Source organism: Electrona antarctica, assembly GCF_951216825.1.
Source record: "Electrona antarctica genome assembly, chromosome: 8".
Taxonomy (NCBI): Eukaryota; Metazoa; Chordata; class Actinopteri; order Myctophiformes; family Myctophidae; genus Electrona; species Electrona antarctica.
The window spans coordinates 53,881,541-53,902,202 of NC_136789.1; the positions used below are offsets into that span (position 1 = coordinate 53,881,541).

The following is a 20,662-nucleotide window of genomic DNA, read 5'->3' on the forward strand; positions in this document are numbered from 1 at the left end:
ACAGTATCAGACTGTGGTTGAACTGGTCAGCTGTGGTTGCACTGGTCAGCTCCCAGTACAACAGTATCAGACTGTGGTTGTACTGGTCAGCTCCCAGTACAACAGTATCAGACTGTGGTTGAACGGGTCAGCTCCCAGTACAACAGTATCAGACTGTGGTTGTACCGGTCAGCTCCCAGTACAACAGTATCAGACTGTGGTTGAACTGGTCAGCTCCCACTACAACAGTATCAGACTGTGGTTGTACTGGTCAGCTCCCAGTACAACAGTATCAGACTGTGGTTGTACTGGTCAGCTCCCAGTACAACAGTATCAGACTGTGGTTGCACCGGTCAGCTCCCAGTACAACAGTATCAGACTGTGGTTGTACTGGTCAGCTCCCAGTACAACAGTATCAGACTGTGGTTGTACCGGTCAGCTCCCAGTACAACTACAACAGTATCAGACTGTGGTTGAACTGGTCAGCTCCCAGTACTACAGTATCAGACTGTGGTTGCACTGGTCAGCTCCCAGTACAACAGTATCAGACTGTGGTTGTACTGGTCAGCTCCCAGTACAACAGTATCAGACTGTGGTTGAACTGGTCAGCTCCCAGTACAACAGTATCAGACTGTGGTTGTACCGGTCAGCTCCCAGTACAACAGTATCAGACTGTGGTTGTACCGGTCAGCTCCCAGTACAACAGTATCAGACTGTGGTTGTACCGGTCAGCTCCCAGTACAACAGTATCAGACTGTGGTTGTACCGGTCAGCTCCCAGTACAACAGTATCAGACTGTGGTTGTACCGGTCAGCTCCCAGTACAACAGTATCAGACTGTGGTTGTACCGGTCAGCTCCCAGTACAACAGTATCAGACTGTGGTTGTACCGGTCAGCTCCCAGTACAACAGTATCAGACTGTGGTTGTACTGGTCAGCTCCCAGTACAACAGTATCAGACTGTGGTTGTACTGGTCAGCTCCCATAGTACAACGGTATCAGACTGTGGTTGTACTGGTCAGCTCCCAGTACAACAGTATCAGACTGTGGTTGAACTGGTCAGCTGTGGTTGTACTGGTCAGCTCCCAGTACAACAGTATCAGACTGTGGTTGAACTGGTCAGCTGTGGTTGCACTGGTCAGCTCCCAGTACAACAGTATCAGACTGTGGTTGTACTGGCCAGCTCCCAGGTTTTAATATGTGTGTCTGTGTGTTTCCATGTGCAGGGCGTTGCTGGAAATGAGCACTTGTGCTCAGCTACTACCCTGGGTAAAATAAAGAACGACAATAATTAAGCAATATTACACGAGGGTGTGGTTTATCACTGAAGTGGCAATAATCACGTTAAACCACACCCTCGAGTGTAATATTGCAATTATACAACAGTTGCCCTTAAAACTAAGAACATCGCTGGAAAACTACGACCACAAATGTCCCAAGGAACTAGCTAGCTATAGCCACCGAGTTTGCTGCGCTCTGGGAAAACAGAGCAGCTGAATTCTTTGTTTTGATTAGGTGTGGAGTGGTGCTCGTTTGAACCACGGCTAGAAGGCCGTTTCAACCAATCTAGATTTCTTCCTCGAAACGACCTGTTGTATAATTGGAATTAATGGGAGCATGAAAATGTCGCTGGGATGGTTTGTGTTGTGAATAAACAAAGACACCTATAAAGAAGTGTTTGTCCGACTGCGAGTGAACGACAAAATGGAGGCACACACATTATTGGAAACCATTCAAAAGGAGAGAGAGTTGAAATACAACCGTTTTAATTGCAAAAAGGATACCAGTTAATACACAGGATGGAGCACTGAAACAAGCCACTGTGACATCGTAAAAACACCACTGAAAGTACAATGCAAAAGTTCCAAGGGAAAAAAAAGTCCTTCGTTCAACCAGAAAACGTGTGCACTTATGTAAAGAGAACAGGAAATCAGATTTACACCAAGATAAAAGCCCTGTACCTCTACAAAATAAAAGTGTGCGGCGGGGGAGGGGGGGGGGGCTCTCCTCATTCAAAACATTTGAAAATGTTCTATTTTTTTTTTATTTTTTTTACAAACAAGTTTGTTAACAAAGAACGCGTGTCTTTAAAGTTTTCCCCATTTAGTATTTGTTTCATATAAAAAAAAGACGGCAATCTAAAAAGAAAGCAAAAACAAAAGGCACCACTGTAGGTGATTTAAAGTAACACCTCCCATGTTAGATGGCGGTGGCGGATTCACACAAAACGACGGACATTTACCGAGAGCATGTTTTTTCTTTTTTTTTCTTTTGTTTTATAAGCGGTAGAAAATTCGGGTGGGGCGGTAAGAGACAAAGGTAATAAACGGCTGGTGAGATTATACAGAATGACCCTTTTCTTTTAAAAACAAAACCTACTACAAATGCTCTCCTTATTTTTGTATAAAAGTTATTCCTGGAAGGTGAGTGTTTTGTCCTGACAGTTTGATTGACACCAGCTGTGTTGTGCCGCCAGGCACCACAGTGCTCCCTGCAGTTTCAAGGGATGTCATTGGCAGACTTTGTGGATGGCAGTTGATTATTTTATTATAGTATATTATTACGGTCCAACTTTTAGCGGACGGAATCGGTGTGAAGTCATGAGCGGCAGAATCTATCATCGGTTTGATACTTTATTCTAGAACATTCTAAGAGGCTGCGTCCGGAAATACTCCCTGAGCATTGTTTTGCTCCCGAGCTCCCGAGAGGCGGCGCATAACATTCCCGACATGCAACAGTACTGTAACATCCGGTTAAGACTGGCCCGTGGCTTCCCTGTGTGAGGTTCGGGGTAGGCGTGTCGGACTAATGCCTGTTAGTACGTCGGAACCAAACACACGCACCCTTTCCGAGAGCACGCGCTCGCTCTGGTTGTGACGCCGTAGCGTGCGTGTTCTCTGATATCGAGTCGCTGTAGGAACGGTCAGAGGAGATAGCTCAGTATAACTAACGTTGACATTGTCTGAGCTGAGCGGTGGTCAGTGTCTGTCTGTGCAACACACTCTCGCTCCCGCAAAACGGCCTTTATAGTGTGACGTTTTGGGACCAAAAGTTTCACGGGAAGGGACAGGTGGTCGTCGGACGACGTCCCCGGTCACCACACTATCCACACTCCAGAGATGTGTGGAAGTGCCGTTCTCAAACCCAAGACGTAAAAAAAAAACAGTTTAAATGCCGGAGGCATGCCGTCTAAAGTGGACTCGAGTCACGAGAGCGGTGTTGAGATAATGTGCCGATAGGGACAGCGTCGTAAATTGTGTCCCCCCCGTAGTCAACACGTGACTCCGCGAGGGTACCCGCGTGGTCACATGTTGACTACAGAGGGGGACGCACGCGAGTTACATGTCGACGTTTGGTCAAATCCGTCCCAAGCCGGCCAGAGAGCATATACTCTCGGAGTGTATTTCCAAACTACAAGTGTCAGGTTTTCTCATGAACGTGTATTTGTGTCCAAATGAGCTAACTAGCTAACGGATCTAACCATGACACAGTACAGAGTGGCTGATGCAGAGTTGTATACAGAGAACCCTGATTGATTTGGTGCTTTCCTTGTCTTTATTTGTCCAATTGGAAGCGGCTTCATTTCCCTGCTCTATATGCACACAGAATAACTCTTCCTACTTCCTTCACAGGTGTTAGCGATGATACTGATTAAGGCTCTGCTCCATTTAGTGTGGAGTGGTTTTCAAACGTTTTAATTTCAAGGATGCCCATAACTCTCAGAGTTACAGACCGGTACGGGGCCATTTGGAGTTTTGGACGAACCCACTCAAGGACACTTTGAGACCCACTGGTGTAGCAGAGTGTTTCCAGTGAGCCAACATGCAACAATATAGCAGCACCCTGACTCTGTTTGACCACAATGGAACAGAGACTTCATTAGTATCATCTGTAACACCTGAAGGAAGTAGGGAAGGGGGCCCAAGTTGGCGTGACGTGTGCATATAGAGCCCATTCCGAGGAGAAGCCTTGTTTCCCACAGAGACATAAACACATGAAGGCAAAAGGTAGCAGTGAGTTGGAATTAACGAACCACTTGAACCCCAGCATCCGTATCGCAACACTTTCGCAGGAAACGGCAGCTCGACGCGAAGCTCGCGACGAACGCGTCCCAGAATCGTCTATTCTCGGCGAAGGCTTTCCAGCGCGAACAGAAAAAGACTCAAGAGGGACTCCTAGTGGTTAATTAAATACGTCCATACGAAGCCCCGATTCACGCTATCGTCGCGTGACGACAACGTCGCGCGACGGAGCATCGTCGAGGCTTAAAGCTGCACATGTGTGGAGACGAGGTGGCGATGACGACGATACATCTGGTGAATATCTTTAGATGGGTTTAGCCTTAAAGGGATAGTTCGGGTTTGTTGTTATCGTTAAAATAATTTCCTCAGCCGTAAACAATTAACAATTAGCTAACAAGCTTCCAGTGGCGTATTACCGTATTGCTCTCTTTGATTTAAAAGTGCGATATCAAATTCAAATATTTAAAAAAGAAAACCCAAAACAGAACTACCCCTTTAATATGATTTGAAACAATTTTTTTTACAAGACTTTACAAAGATTCAGACAGCTTTTTTTTTGTTATTATTATTATTATTCTATCACTGTCAATCTGAAAAAATCTGAAAATTGTGAAAATCTTTATTTTAAGCCATGCAAAGGATGATAAGCTCTGCTACGTTGTTGAGACTCTAAATGACCAGAAACAAAACAGTCTGGCACTATTTTTTGATTAGTTTAAAAGCATCATGCATAGCCTAATACCCCCCATTTGGCCTTCTCCTGACCTAACTGACCGACCCTTAGAAATAATATCATTATATACTCCCCCCCCCCCCCCCCCATTTCTATAATTCCTTAGTCCAAAACATACTTTGGCTTCAATTTGTCTTCCAAAAAACATCAGTGCTAAATATAAAAAAACCTCTGCTACGGTCACCTCTATAAAATCACTTTTGAAAGGAGAGCATGAAGGAATATCCCTATCGAATACATTTTTCACCCATTCATCATTGTTTTTTGTGTTTGTTTGTTTTGCTTCGCTTTTCATAAAACGGTCTAATCGTTTCACTTTGGTTATTTTGGACACCCATTTAAAAAAAAAAAAAAACGTCTCCCCAATTCTGCTTTGTACATGCCCATGATTTCATTATCATTCATCACTACCATGCGCTGCAATTCATGAGAAAAAATGAAATAAAAAATCTTAATGGTATACAGTATACACATACAGTATACCACATATAGCCCCATTATACAGTAAATGTAATAGGATCAAAATGAAGGACGCGCCCTACATAATCCACCCGGTGAATTCATCCAAACCGCGTCAGGCTCGTCGCGGCACGGTTTGGTTTAAAGTCAGCTGAAGTCATCGGTTTATACCGTCATTTAACGATAGTTTTGAAGTGACACTTTATAGATTTTCACTCAGATGGGAGCATCTTATTAATAAGTAAGTAACAACCTTTTGGGTGTGGCTGAGAATCTGGGGGTTGGTCTGTGGGTGTGTCTAACAGAGGTACCTCTGGGTCCTGATAAAGATCAGTTTGAGACTGAGGAACAAAGATATGGGATCCCACTGTAGTTGAAGGCCCCCTTAAATTGAGTATTATTGTTTCAGACGCCCCCATCACCGACAAAGGAATGCATCTTGAGCTGGAGTTAATTGCCATGGAGGCTCGTTATGCTAACAATTTGAATCCATATAGCGTCCCAAAACATTCGGCGGAGAAAAAACAAAAGCTTGTGAGCTTTATGGGTCGTCAATTTTCGGCGGACAGCTAGAAAAAACAGGAGGGGCCCCTAGTACAGCACCCTGGGAGACTCCGGTCAACAGAGTGTATATATATTATATATATAAATAGGGCTTACATGTAAGTGGTTAAACGGTGCATTTCGGGGGCGCTCTACCGTAGAACTGTTGGGCTCGATTCCGACGCGAGGAAGCGCAGAAAAAACCTGCACTCAGCGAGTGGCGCCGCCGCTTCCGTTTGTCGTTCATTTTGAACCATAATTACTGATGAGCGAACGCTGGGCATACGGACATATTATGGTACTAAACGGACATTCTTGAAGCACAGTTATGGACAGTATTAGACGAGGGGGGCGGGGGATGTTTATGACAGCTATGCACAGTATTTACAAGCAGAGAGAGAGAGAGAGAGAGAGAGTGAGACAGGCCGACCGAGCGGCCGTCTTTCACCTCCGGCTTAGCGGTCCCTCCTCCTCCTCCTCTTTGAAAAACAAAAAAAACTCGCTGTTATACCTTCACACCTTTTTTAAAAAAAACCTAGGATCGGTAAGACAGGAGGACACAGAGAAGATAATAGTGTTTTTAAAAAAACAAAACCCCATTTCAGTCAAAAGTTTGACTAATAATAATAATAATAATAATACACCCCTAGAGAAAGTTCCATTTGCTGCTCGGAATTATGCTATAGGCTCATTCTATAGAACAAAATAATAATAATAATCAATGTCGTATTTGTACATAAGGAGAGAACAGCTTATTAGTAATCGGTCTGCTCCGCTTCGGCTTCCAAAAAACCCCACTTTAGGCTCATTGCCTAACCTTTCTTGCAACATTGCTTTGAAGAACTGCACCGTATATATATTATTTGCTTGAATCGATTGGATAATTCTCAGGCAGCAAAGAAGAGTCACATTATACAGTTAGCCCTGTTGTTGGTATAGCCAAGGCCTCGACAACAACAGAGAGAGAGATAAAGAGAGAGAGATCGGTCCTCCTGGACACTAGGTGGCACTGTCAGTGAAGGTGGAAAGCAGCGGGGGCAACGACACACCACCTCGGCGTGTGTGTGTGTGTGCGTGTGTGTGTGTGTGTGTGTGTGTGTGTGCGCGCGCGCGCGCGCGCGTGTGTGTGTGTGTGTGTGTGTGTGTGTCAGGCCAAACAGCGGAGGCAGTCTGCAGCCGCAGAGCAGAGTCTACATGGATTCTCCCAGAGAGTCGTCATCATCCAGAGATAAGGGCAGGTACAGATCCTGCATGAAGAGAGAAAACACACTTAGAAACTTTATAGAACCCAAACGCACAATTAAAACACTCATAAAAACGGAGGTCTCCGTCCTATCAAATAATCCTGCTTGTTGGGACAGTAGCCTCGGTCCCCCGCTTACTTATCTGCGAAAAAGAAAAGCCCATGGTCACAACGTAAGGCAGAGAAGCTATCGGCATGATGTATCGTCCAGGAACATCCGTCAGATGTATTTTCCCCCGGATACGATATTTTTCCCGACCAATCACAACACTTGTTTCATTCGCGGAGAATGTAAACGGATTTGTAAAGCATCAACGTCATTTCCTTGGGGGCGATGTCTATGTCAGTCGTTCTTCGATTTTTCAAAAATAGCAGACCTACAAGCTCGTAGCGCGCCACTCGGTGGTGCGCTATGAGCTTGTAGATCTGCTATTTTTCAATAGCTAAAGCATAACATAATGCTAACACCAAAAGGGGTTCCCGCCCAAAATGGGTTAATGATATCATAACCGAGTGCACCGCCCCACAGGCTGGGAGCCTCGATTGAGCAACATTCGATGTCATTTCCGGTTGGAACGTCGTCCAAAGTGGTCCCCCATCCATTTTAGTGGATGAGAGGTGAACGTGAATAACTCTTGATCTAAATCAATCCGTCCAATTCTGACCAAATATTATGTTTTTGACGGCCCATCATCGCGGTCCCGTCGCTTGTCGCGTTGAGAAGTAATCATACTTCCCGTTGTTGTCGATCCCCTTCGGGGGTGTTTTGGCTACATCTAGCTACTTCAAGCTACTTCCCAAATGGTGCGGAGCAACCTTGAAATAGGCCCTGAAGAAACAAATCGCTGGACGTCCTGATTTAATGGTTACAAATACGCCCGGTACGTTCTAGGTGTTAAAGTAAAGTGCTTTCGAACCTGGAACCTTCCCATTCTATACCTCTTGAGCCACCTTTTTTGTTTTCTTTTGGCAGGACATGTATAGGGCCGGATCAAGGTGGCCCTTGAAGTCCCCCGGTAGACTGGAACTCACCTATGCTTTCTATGGCATAGGCAGCTCCCGGCAGGATCCGCCGGGAGAAAACAGGCGCAGCTGCGCGACATGAGACTAATTAATTGTGTCTGTGTGAGTGTACGTGTGTGCATCAGTTTAACAAAGGCGCAGACGATCAGAAATCAGCAGAGAGTGAACGACGTTTGCGCTACTGTATGCCGAATTGAAGTGGACTCGGCCCCAGACTTTTTTTTTTCTCCCTTCTCCCTGGAAATAAAAACACCTGGGTTTCCGAGGCTAGTCCCCCGGTGGCCCACGCAGGTACAGCAGGTGAATACCACGGGGTTGAACAGGAGACGACGAGGATGACAGAGATGGATGGAATGGAGTGGTGAGGTGAGGTGAGGAGGAGGAGGAGGAGGAGGATGAGGAAGGGGTGTGCGTGGGGAGTATAGGAGGGTGTGGGATTGGGATATGGGGGTGGGGTTGAGGGGGGTCACCAGTATAGGTACTACCTTCTGCTTGCGGTTGAGGCCCGGGCTGGACGGGGTGGAGGACGGGGGGGAATGCTTGGAAATCGGGGTGGACAGCTGGCTGCTGGAGCCCGTGCCATTGGCTGATGGACGTTGTTAAAGGGGGGGCGGGGTCGTGGTAGGCGGGACGACGACGACGACGCAACAGAGCGCCGCACGTTGGAGGGAGGGGAAGAAGAAGAAGGGAGGGGGGGGGGAGAGGAGGGGAGGGGGAAGAGAGACAAACAAGAGAGTTAAGTAAGAGGTTAAAAAAACACAGACGTTTAAGAAGAGTAGACTGTGCTCGTATTAACTCTGAAATGTGTAAGAAAGGAAGCACTCTCTGTAACTTTTTGCACTTTCAGAGCACTCGTACTCCTTGTAATGCAGATAAGGCCTGTGTGTGTGTGCGTGCGTGCGTGCGTGCGTGCGTGCGTGTGTGTGTGTGTGCGTGCCTGCGTCCTGGGCATGACATTAAACTGCACCGTTAATGTAGTGTGTGCAGATTTTGAGATGCATTTGCATCTGCAATTTAAGACCCATCTTTAATACCAACCACTCAATATACTTAAACGTGAATATCTCTGTATCGTGTGCACTGACAAGTCGCTGAAAAGTGGGCAGCGACGTCGCCAAGTCTGCTTATTATAAGCTTAATCGGGGCTTGTTTTTCTGTAAAGTAGCTTTCAAATATCGGGGGTCCTTGACATGAAAATGAACAACTCTAAAACAACATTCGACAATAAATGGTTGCCTGTTTCTCTCTCACAAAACCTGGTTAGACAACGGCGCCTGACTAGACCTCTGTTAGTCCCCCCCCCCCCCCCCCCCCCCCCCCCCCCTCTACTTTAATTCCTGTCTGGACACGGTGCCAGGTTGCCATGGGTATCCGTGTGTGTGGCGACACTGTGTCCGCTAACATCTAAGAGCGGGCCGCGCGCGACGATGGCGGTGGGGTCTGCTCGCGTTTAACCCATTTTGACCGAGACCGATTCTACAAATACCTTCTAAATCCTGACAGTTTTCTGAAAAACCTCATGTTTCTATGTCAGTCGTTCTCAAACATTTTCATGTCAAGGACCCACAACAATATATGTAATTGGCCACCGACCCCCATCTGAAAATATGTTGTTCCAGGGACCCCCCTCCCAGAAGCAAAGATTTGAGTTAAAAACGTTCGCTCTGAAAGAATATACATTCAAAGATTTGCACCACACTTTCATGACTTTTCAAAAATAGCAGACCTACAAGCTCGTAGCGCGCCACTCTGTGGCGCGCTATGAGCTTGTAGATCTGCTATTTTTCAATAGCTAAAGTAGAACAGAATGCTTAAAACACCAAAAGGGGGTTCCCGCCCGAAATGGGTTAAAGGCCCTGAAAAGACTTTTCTTGTTTACAAAACGACCCGAATAAAGAGCACGGTAGAATTCCAGATGGCCCCGCTGCTCGCCGTCATGTTTGTGCCAAGCTCAGGGAGTGAGGTGAACACAAAGCGAGGAAAAAGAAAGGATCTATATTTAAAACAACAGCCTTTCCTGTCAAGCAGACTCTTAATGCCATTAAATAAAAAGGTCCATGTCATCTCCAGCCAACAGACTATAGGCCCCGTCTCACAGAATGTTTGGAGAGAGTGTTAGAACGGTGGTGGAACGTAACTAAGTACTGTACTTAACCCATTCTTTGACCTGAGATCAGATTCTAAAAATGTCTTCTACATCCTGATAGTTTTCTGAAAAAGCTATGTTTCTATGTCAGTCGTTCTTCGATTTATCAAAAATAGCAGATCTACAAGCTCATAGCGCGCCACTCGGTGGCGCGCTATGAGCTTGTAGATCTGCTATTTTTCAATAGCTAAAGCATAACATAATGCTAACACCAAAAGGGGTTCCCGCCCAAAATGGGTTAAGTACAGTTTTTTTTTTTACACTTTGTTGCATGCTGAAAATAGCGGATCTACAAGCTCACAACTATTTTCAGCAAGTGTAAAATCTGTCGTTGCGACGGCATCAAGGCCCGCCAAAATACACTTTAGTCGACTAAAACTAGACTAACACTCATTCCAGGTGACTAAAATGTGACTAAAACTAAATAAACTATTCAAAAGACTGTGACTAAAACTAAAATCAAAATTTGCTGCCAAAAACAACACTGCGCTGCATGTTTGTAGCGGCGACATAAAGAAAAGGCTGTCATCGTATCATCTCCACCTCTCTCCCCGACGTCTTTCTTTTTCTTCCGTGGTGTCATTTGAACTCCCCCATCTGAGCTATTTTCCCTTCCTTCGGGCTGCTGCTGCTGCGAGCTAGAGGCCGATAACGTCTCTTTTTCGTCCTGCTGACGGTGACTAATCCATCACATTGGCACGTCGCTCCAGTCCTGACCACATTATTATTACGATTACGATTAGTTGTTGCTTGTTATTATACTGAAAGCTAAACTGCAAGTTTGATCTCCCCGTTCCGAACTCTTTGGCCGGGTGTAGTTGTTGCTGTTCCTGGAAAGACGCTATTACAAATTAAGAGTGTTAATTTTTTAACTCTGAGTATAAATACGCATCCATCATCAAGGGTGCTTTCATTACGTTTTGCAAATAGGGCCCTACTCTTGCGCCACCTCTTAAAAAATGGCAAAATTGGTTTAGGGATAAGGGTTAAGGGGGTGGGTACAGGCTTGTAGTTCCGACATGCTATTGGTCCGACAGTCATTAGACCTAACCTCAAACCCCTAACCTAACCCTAACCGCATGCAAGCACAGTGCAACGCATGTCGGACCAACGCATGTCGGGGAGCGACGGGCGATTTCCTTTAAGGACAACTTTAGTTTTTTTCAACCAAGGTTCATGTTTTAGGTTGTTATTAGAGAAACTAAAAGGTGAGTGTTAATTTTCTTTCATTTGCTACTTTCTTTCGTTTTAGGGATTTTAGCAGTTTTTGACAGGGGGGCGGGGGCATTCGAGCATGGGGCTAAATATGTATTTTTTTACCAAATGTTATGGCGATTTCTTTTTTTATCACTTACTATAGTCCTACTAGACCCCAAGAAATTACATCTGGCCACAAAAGATCACAAAGATCTATTGAATGTGTCAAACTAACATGTATAAATAACACACAGTATAAGCCTTCCCCCAGTAGGCTACCTTCACATTCAGTAGATCCTGTGATCTTCTGTCGCCAGATGTAATTTCCTGGGGTTTATTAGGAATATATGTCGGACCTTTGGTGTGTCAGATCTGTGTGTGCATCCCTAAGGGGTGGCACAATACATAGCTCTCTCTCTCTCTCTCTCTCTCTCTTTAGGGGAGAGTTGTTGTGTGTGTGCTCTTTGTCACCCCCCCCCCCCCCCCCCCCTCCTCAGCTCTGGTCAGTGAAGTGTAGTAATGTTCCAGGCATGGTTGGAGGGTATAATGGCCGAATACTGGACAACTCACCCCGGTGCTTGCCCGTTTTTCCTCCCGGAATTTCCCCCAGTGAGGGGGATAACTTTGTAATATGCTATTGGCTGTTTGTATTCTTTTTGGAAAAATATAAAAAGATACTCCTGTGGAAAGGCTATATTATTTTACTTATATTGACCCTATAAACAATTTAGTATTATTTAGTATATGTAAGCTTTTTCCCACTCAAATGGTACCTCGTCATATAATCCCCACATAGCCTACAACAACTTCTGTGAACAGACTTCACTGTAGTAGCTTTTCATAAATATATTTGTACTTAGGCTGTCTGCTGTCGTGAAAGTTTATAGTTAGAGAAATTCAAAGTCTAGCTGTCCAGCCTCTCCCACCCCTCACTGGGGAAAATTCCGGGAGGAAAACAGAAAAGGGGTGAGTTGTCTTGTTACCTAATGGCCCCATCCCCCATCCCCCCCCCCATAGTTTACAAAGCAGACTGGCACTCCAACCCATTGTTCTTGGACATTATTATTATTGAGTGAGACCATCCCAGGTCAGTGCAGATGTAACCATTGTAAAAAAAACAACAAGAATGACGTCATAACGAGTGCCAGGTGCAACAAGCTCTCGTAGGCAGCGCCCCCGTTTTCATTTGTTTTCCGACGTTCTTTTGTTGGTTCACTCACAGTGTTTTGTCGTGGCTTTCCTGTAGCTCCAGTTTAGCTCGTAGCATTAGCTTCTGTTGCCACTCGCTCTTGCGGTGCGGCGTTCAGGGTATGGGTTTTTATACCGTTCAGACTATGGGTTCTATGGGTAAGTGGCCCGGACGGTTATAGCTCAACCGTCTGGGCACCTATAGGCTGCTGAGCCAGCCTGACGGCGCTGCCGCGGGTTCGACTCCCGATCACGACGGCCTTTTCCGCGTGTCCCCCCCTTCCCCCCCCCATCTCTCTCCCCATTTCCTGTCCGACGACTTTCATCATCAATAAAAAAGTTTTTAGTCTAACATGGGCCTACCCTCTTCTTTTTTTCTCTTTTTCTTTTAATTTCCTTGTGTTTTCTTGTGTTTTGAAATAGGTGAAGGGATGTAGTTGTCTGTATGTATGCACAAAAAAAAGAAAAAGAAATGGGTCAAAGTCAGCTAACAACAGTGACATGAAACATGTGAGAAACAAATGTGAAAAGAAAATGTATTTGTAACAAGGATTTGTACATGTGATTGACTCAATAAAGTAAAAACATATCTACAAAAAGTGTCCACTACGGTCGCCTTTACAGTCGTTAGCAAAATGTAGTCCAGGCGCTTCTTAAGCACCTGGCAAAAAAGAGCCTCTTCTTAAGACACTGTTGTGTAAACCTATATATGGGACTCCCCCCCCCCCCCCCCCCCTCTCCATCCCTAGGAGCAACATAAGGTTGTTCCCTCTTTCCAGCTGTTCAGCAGAGTTATATAATATGGTCTGGTTACTACAGTAGTTGTCCGAGAGACACTGGAGTTTGGTGTTGCAGCAACAATCCTTTAGTCAACATTCAACAACAGAGGATAATAAGAAGATAAGAATGTCTGGATATTAAGAAGGGACTTTTCCAGTGGCCAAGAAGTGAGACCGGATAATAAGCAGAGAACAATAATAAGACTGGTATAAGGCTAAGGCAAGGTTAGTTTACTCTAGACTGGCTGGTGAAGATTTCATTCCGTCCTCTTCTCTGCAAAAAACGAAACAAAACGTAATAACCGTTTGGAACTTCGACTGTCACTCCGGTTGATTTCATGAATGCATGGTCAATGCTATCACACATACCACGGTCCAGAAGAACCGAGGCCAATCACAGAAATTACACCTTACAAGTGGATCTTCACTTAACCCATTTCGGGCGGGAATCCCTTTTGGTGTTAGCATTATGTTATGCTTTCGCTATTGAAAAATAGCAGATCTACAAGCTCATAGCGCGCCACCGAGTGGCGCGCTACGAGCTTGTAGGTCTGCTATTTTTGAAAAATCGAAGAACGACTGACATAGAAACATAGCTTTTTCAGAAAACTGTCAGGATGTAGAAGACATTTTTAGAATCTGATCTCAGGTAAAAATGGGTTAAATGCTGTAATGGCAGTCATCATTAGTTGATGTTTGAAAGTAAAAGTCTGTGCAGCAAAGCTGTAAAAAAAACAAAACAACAACTACTGTATGCCCTCATTTAGAGGCATTTCATTTCCATTCTAATGCAAGTGAATGGCACAGTCAACTACTGTATAACAAAGACAAAGGTGAATGATTCTTCTGTAGTCATTGTTATAAATGCTAACGTTGGCCCTTAATTAATGGGATAAAAAAAAAAAGGTGAATCTTATCAGTGAATGGGTGTTTTTTTTACTAACACTTAACCATGATCCCACTCTAACCAGGCTGTCCATCTGGTGTCCTGACCTAAAAGACCCACGGTAGTGCCCCCCCCCCCCCCCCCCCACCCCTGGCAGTATTTACTGAATTATTAAGGAGGGCCTGGAAGGAGAGGATGGGTCAGCAAGTCCTGAGAGGAACAAATGACCGTCACGCTGATCATGCGTGGAGTGGAGTGACAGATGTCATGGCTGGACCGAGGGTCACGGGAGGACACGGAAACCACTTAGTGACCAGACCCGTTGTCCAACTGTCATTATGAATATACACAGACACGTTTCAGCCCATGCAAAAGGTAATCCTTAAAACAAAATGTTAGCTGGCCTGACCACCACCAGATGCTTTAAAAGGTTGCGAGCATGCACACGGCTGAAGCTAAAAGGTTGCGAGCATGCACACGGCTGAAGCTAAAAGGTTGCGAGCATGCACACGGCTGAAGCTAAAAGGTTGCGAGCATGCACACGGCTGAAGCTAAAAGGTTGCGAGCATGCACACGGCTGAAGCTAAAAGGTTGCGAGCATGCACACGACTGAAGCTAAAAAAAAAGGCGTCCGTTCCTTTTCGGTCGCGGTGCCAAAACGTTCTCTCTTTGTCTTGTTTTAAACCCACACTAAAGACATGTTCTCTCAGGCCTTTTTTTAACCCATTTTGACCTGAGATCAGATTCTAAAAATGTCTTCTACATCCTGACAGTTTTCTGAAAAAGCTATGTTTCTATGTCAGTCGTTCTTCGATTTTTCAAAAATAGCAGACCTACAAGCTCGTAGCGCGCCACTCGGTGGCGCGCTATGAGCTTGTAGGTCTGCTATTTTTCAATAGCTAAAGCATAACATAATGCTGACACCAAAAGGGGTTCCCGCCCCAAAATAGGTTAAACTAATGTCCCACTGTCTCCATGGAGTAAAAAAGCTTGGACTCTTTGCTTGTGCCTCTTAAAATGATGTCCCCCATTCCATTGTTCTTGGTTTATAACTATTTTATTATGTGTCGTCGTATGTTTTTTTTGTCATGTGCTAGTGCAGCACTTCCACTGTTGTTTTCTTTTAAGCGTGCTTTACGAATACAGTTGACTTGACTTGACTAAACAATATTGTGTTCGTTCAATGTCTGTTCAAGAGGTGCACGCTCATGCAGGATCCGAAAAAAATGACTGAGAAAGGAGAAATATATATATATATATACCAGCCCTATTATATACCAGCACTTTGACGTTAGTTTCAGTATACCTGACGAAGGCCGGTTAGGCCGAAACGTTGTTGCTTTGTCCGCTCTGTTATGAACCCATTTTGGGCGGGAACCCCTTTTGGTGTTTTCAGTATCATGTTTAGCTATTGAAAAATAGCAGCTCTACAAGCTCGTAGCGCGGCACCGAGTGCCGCGCTACGAGCTTGTAGGTCTGCTATTTTTGAAATATCGTGAAAATGTAGTGCAAAGCTTTGAATATATATTCTTTCAGAGCCAACGTTTTCATCTCAAATCTTTGCTTCTGGGGGGAGGTCCCTGGAACAACATATTTTCAGATGGGGGGTCGGCGGCCAATTACATAATAATCTTGGGGGTCCTTGACATGAAATAGTTTGAGAATGACTGACATGGAAACATAGGTTTTTTCAGAAAACGTAATGAATAATTTTGGGAGCTTTTAAAACGGTGTGTGCGGATCTCCTCTCTCCTTTCTTTCAATGTCTCCCTTCATCTCTACCTACCTACTGTATCACCAAGGCCTCCTCCTACGTAAATATTGAGACTATGGTGCAGTCGTTTCAGGTTATTTACAGTCCCGTAACCGCAGGAACCTCCGATACCTTTTGTTTAATTTCCACATTTAGCCGCCGGCGCTCAGCGAAATCATCCGGGATTAAATGAACATTTCTATGTCGGTCTTAATCTCTTCAGATTGCTGTCAAATGAACAAAGGCAGGATTGTGTGTGATGATGTGTCCTCAATCTGCTGTGTCAGTAACGGCAGCGGACCTTTTGGAGAGTGAGTGTTGCATGCTGGGGGATTAGGGAGCTCATTGTGCCCACCCAGTAAACAACATCAACATGCCTGGCTGATGGCTCCCCCTCATTTCAGAGAAATAGAGTAAGACAGAGTTACGACAACTCCGTTCACTTCATGGGGGCCAGTCCAATGGCGGCTCTTCTACATAAGACTTCTATTGCCGAAGAGCATAGCGAACAGTGACAAAGTCCTGGACCGGAGGTTGGCAGAATGCACTGGCCTCAAGCAACAGCCCAGCTTTAATGATCTTAAAGCCCAGTATGGGTCCATGCAGCGTCAGGCTTTAATTTGAAGGCCCGTTGAGAACTCTAGTGCAGCCCCAGACAGTCCTTAAGTTGTTTGATTCCACACGTTGGCAGTGCCCAGAGCCATCTAATAGAAGAGTTGCGATATTGAGGGGGCAGAAAACAGCCACAGGTCACGTGGTTCATGTACTCTCGCGAGTCCCATAGACTCCAATGCATTCCATAAACTGTCCCCATTCAATAGAAGTCTATGTAGAGTTTGCGTAACTCTGTCTTACTCTATGGCTCTGGCAGTGCCTTCATGTTTTACAAAGTTGTTTGTAGAATTCCTTGTGACCTATGACAAATAGGTTGCGGCAGCAACAATGAGTAAAACCCATGACCTTTGATTTACCTAATGCCTTTTTACATTCTTAAATTCTTTTGTTTTCTTTCTATTGTTTATTTCCTTTCAAAATGTGCCTTTTTATGCATAAATGCCCCTTTTTAAGCCTTATGTAAAGAACTTTGAATTGCGTCCGTGCTATTCATAGAATTCATGCCTTGCCTTTTAGCTTGGAGCAAAACTCAGGATTTGTCAGCCTTTGTACCAACACTGGTTTGTCTTCACTGGGACCTAAAAGAGCCATACAGTACATGGTGGTTTAGTGTCGAAACCTGAGACATTTAATCCCGTTTTATACTTTGTTGCACGATGATGTCGGGCTTCTAAAGATAGCCGATCTACAAGCTCACAACAATGCGTTGCAGCCGGGCTTTTGTGCGCTGTTCTGTGTGTGATACCGGTGTATAAGGGAGGATACATTTGTCACGACCTTGGCCTCTGCCCTGCAGTGTGTGTCCAGGTGTCACATGGACAGACCGCATCAGAAATGTGGACCTCTATGGGGACCTATATACCACGGGTCACTGACAAAGTCAGAGAGAGAAGGACGAGGCAGGCAGGGCACTGCGTCAGGCACCCAGAACTAGAGGCAAGTAAATTGACTCTATACGGGAGCCAACCCAGGGCAAAGCCAGGAGGGGAAAGAAGCGTACCCCACCTATGTAGACGTGCTGCGGCGCGACAGCTTGGCTGACGACACTGCAGAGCTCAAGAACATGATGTTTGGATAGGAAATTGTGGAGGGCAGCGATCCAGGAATCCCGAGTTGGTGTTGGCTAGACCTCACTCTCGCAGAAACTAACTACTAGTTATGTCCTGTTTCGTCGACTAATACTATGACGAGAAATGTTCGTCGACTACCTTTTTTCACTGACGAAAACTAAATGGAAACTAAATGAAAATTAAGCTATGATGACTAAAACTAAGACTAAATATAGAGATAATTTCGTCAACAAATAAAAACTAGATTAAAATGTTAGGAAGGGACTAGTGGACAAGTCATTTTTGTCACTTGGTTGCATGCTGAAAATAGCAGATATGCTATTGCAGATCGGCGTGTTCGTCCCCTATTCGCCAATAGAAGTCATGAAGTGAACGGAGTTGTCGTATAACTCTGTCTCACTCTATGGCTCCGGGTGGTCCTATACCTTACCTGTTCCTGATTTAACCCATTTAGGCCTGACGTCGAAATAAAAGTATTCTGAAAGAATGTATATTTAAAGATTTGTGCCGCATTTTCACGATTTTTCAAAAATAGCAGACCTACAAGCTCGTAGCGCGCCACCGAGTGGCGCGCTATGAGCTTGTAGATCTGCTATTCTCAATCAGATACTAGTAATAACAGGTGTACTCACTTGATTCAGCAGGAGATTTGCTGCGTCTGATTGGACCAGGACTCTTTAGTCCGATCCTCTTAACCGGAACATTAGTGGGTGTCTTCATCACCCTGCACTCTGTGGACACACGCAACGCACACACACACACACACACACACACACACACACACACACACACACACACACACACACACACACACACACACAGCATTAGTATTATAACGACACAAAAGCAATACACGTGACAGGGGCTGTATACAGTTTTGAAGACATTGTTGTCTCTCTCTCTCTCTCTCTCTCTCTACCAACCCCCCCCCCCCCCCCCCCCCCCCAATAAAAACAAAACAAAACATGTTAGTACTTTTTCCACCACTGCTTCCTTGGCTTAAAAGAAATGACTTAATTCACGGCCATTTATCAAAATGTACACCGTGTACCGACGCACTTCACCGCTTCAAGCGTCGAAGTATATAAGTTGATCCTTTGTGTATAGTTCTTGCCAATGGAGGAGTGCATGCGGTCATTTCCTATGAAGTAAAGTAAGGTTTTTACTCCATTTCTTCAGTATATAGTCTGGTATTATATTTACATGCCATTATCGTGTTCTATACTAACTACGGCATAGGCATCCACGAGGGATTGCTCCCACATGCTGTCAAATTCCACTCACTTTCTTTGATTCTGATTGAGATCGACAGACAGACAGACAGACAGACAGACAGTGCGAGAGAGAGAGACATAAAAAGCAGACAGTACTCAGACAGTCTGACATGATGTCCAGGGACCTCAGCTATGTTGTGTTGTGTTGTGTTGTGTTGTGTTGTGTTGTGTTGTGTGTAGCGCTCGCGTGCAGCTTTTTCTATGTACATTGTGTACAGTACAACACAGCAGGCTACAGTACATTATACAGAGGCATGCAGTGCATTCTGGGTTCACTGTATTAATCAGGGCAGACAGATTCCAGACATCTCCTCCTCCTCCTCCTCCTCCTCCTCCCCTCTATTTTCTCTTCCCTTCTCTCGTTCTTCATGTCTGATGCATGCTCTCTCTCTCTCTCTCTCTCTCTCTCTCTCTCTCTCTCTCTCTCTCTCTCTCTCTCTCTCACACACGCCCCCTCCTCTCTCTCTCTATCTTTTTGTCTTTTTTCCTCTAGAAACAACGATCATTAAACCCTCTCTGGACTCGCTCTCCTCTCCTCTCCTCTCCTCTCCTCTCCTCTCCTCTCCTCTCCTCTCCTCTCCTCTCCCCTCCCCTCCCCTCCCCTCCCCTCCCCTCCTCTCCTCTCCTCTCCTCTCCTCTCCTCAGCGTGTGCATGCGTGCGTGTACGTGCGTATTATACTGTGTATTATCTCCCCTCCCCTCCCCTCCCCTCCCCTCCTCTCCTCTCCTCTCCTCTCCTCTCCTCTCCCACCGTTGATGCTAATTATACTCTCTGTCCTCCCTCCTGGGATGCATCATGGTGTCTTTCCTCTCTCTCTCTCTCTCTTTCTCTCTTTCTCTATGTCTCTCTATCTCTCTGTTCTCTCTCTCTCTCTCTCTGTCTCTCTCTCTCTCTCTGTCTCTCTGTCTCTCTCTCTCGCATAACCTTCACACTCGGGCGCTCTCAGACTCAGGCGTGTTGCTCTACAGTGTCGCTGTAGTGCTGGTGGGTGTGATGACGACAACGTGCCACCAGAGGCACTCTGCTGCGCCCCGGAGTGACAGACTATACTGTACTGTGTACTCTGCAACCTCTTACGCACGCACGCACGCACGCACGCACGCACGCACGCACGCACGCACCCCCCGCCTGGAGTCAATCTGCATGTATCCATCCACATCGCTGAGTAAATGAGATCAGACGTTTTGACTGCATGGAAACACGCACACACGCGCACGCACACAGAGACAGACAGACAGACAGACAGACAGACAGACAGACAGACAGACAGACAGACATATGCAGACGCGTATACACGTGCATGCGCACGCACACTCATCAATCTGTCTGTCTATCTGTTAGGAATGAGACGCAATGACAGCGACGCGTCACAATTTGCGTGGCCAAAAACTAATTGCGATCAGCGATGTGAGTTTGTAGATTCTGCCATTTCTGTAGAGCAGAAGTCACACATGGCTGGTGCAGGCTAGTGTCCAAGTGTCCTTGAGCAATTAAGACACCTGAGCCCCCTGAAACTGCTTCCTGACGAGCAAGCTGGTGTGTGTGTGTGTGTGTGTGTGTGTGTGTGTGTGTGTGTGTGTGTGTGTGTGTGTGTGTGTGTGTGTGTGTGTGTGTGTGTGTGTGTGTTGTGTGTGTGTGTGTGTGTGTGTGTGTGTGTGTGTGTGTGTGTGTGTGTGTGTGTGTGTGTGTGTGGGGGAGTGGGTGAATGGAATGCACATTGGCAGCTTTTACCCAAAGTGCTTTGGATAAAGG

General features: G+C 45.5%; 1 protein-coding gene across 2 annotated transcripts in view; it reads right to left on the reverse strand.

Moving 5' to 3' along the window:
• Positions 1–6,925: 6,925 nt before the first annotated feature.
• LOC306928189 (neuronal migration protein doublecortin-like) overlaps positions 6,926–20,662 on the reverse strand; it is a gene marked incomplete at both ends in the record, with an annotated part of 64,989 nt that continues 51,252 nt past the window's right edge. For both annotated transcript variants that reach the window (XM_079508119.1, XM_079508118.1), the window contains 3 exons: positions 6,926–6,982; positions 8,487–8,587; positions 18,268–18,366. In XM_079508119.1, the coding sequence (XP_079364245.1) occupies positions 6,926–6,982; positions 8,487–8,587; positions 18,268–18,366 (257 nt within the window). The remainder of the gene's footprint in view (positions 6,983–8,486; positions 8,588–18,267; positions 18,367–20,662) is intronic.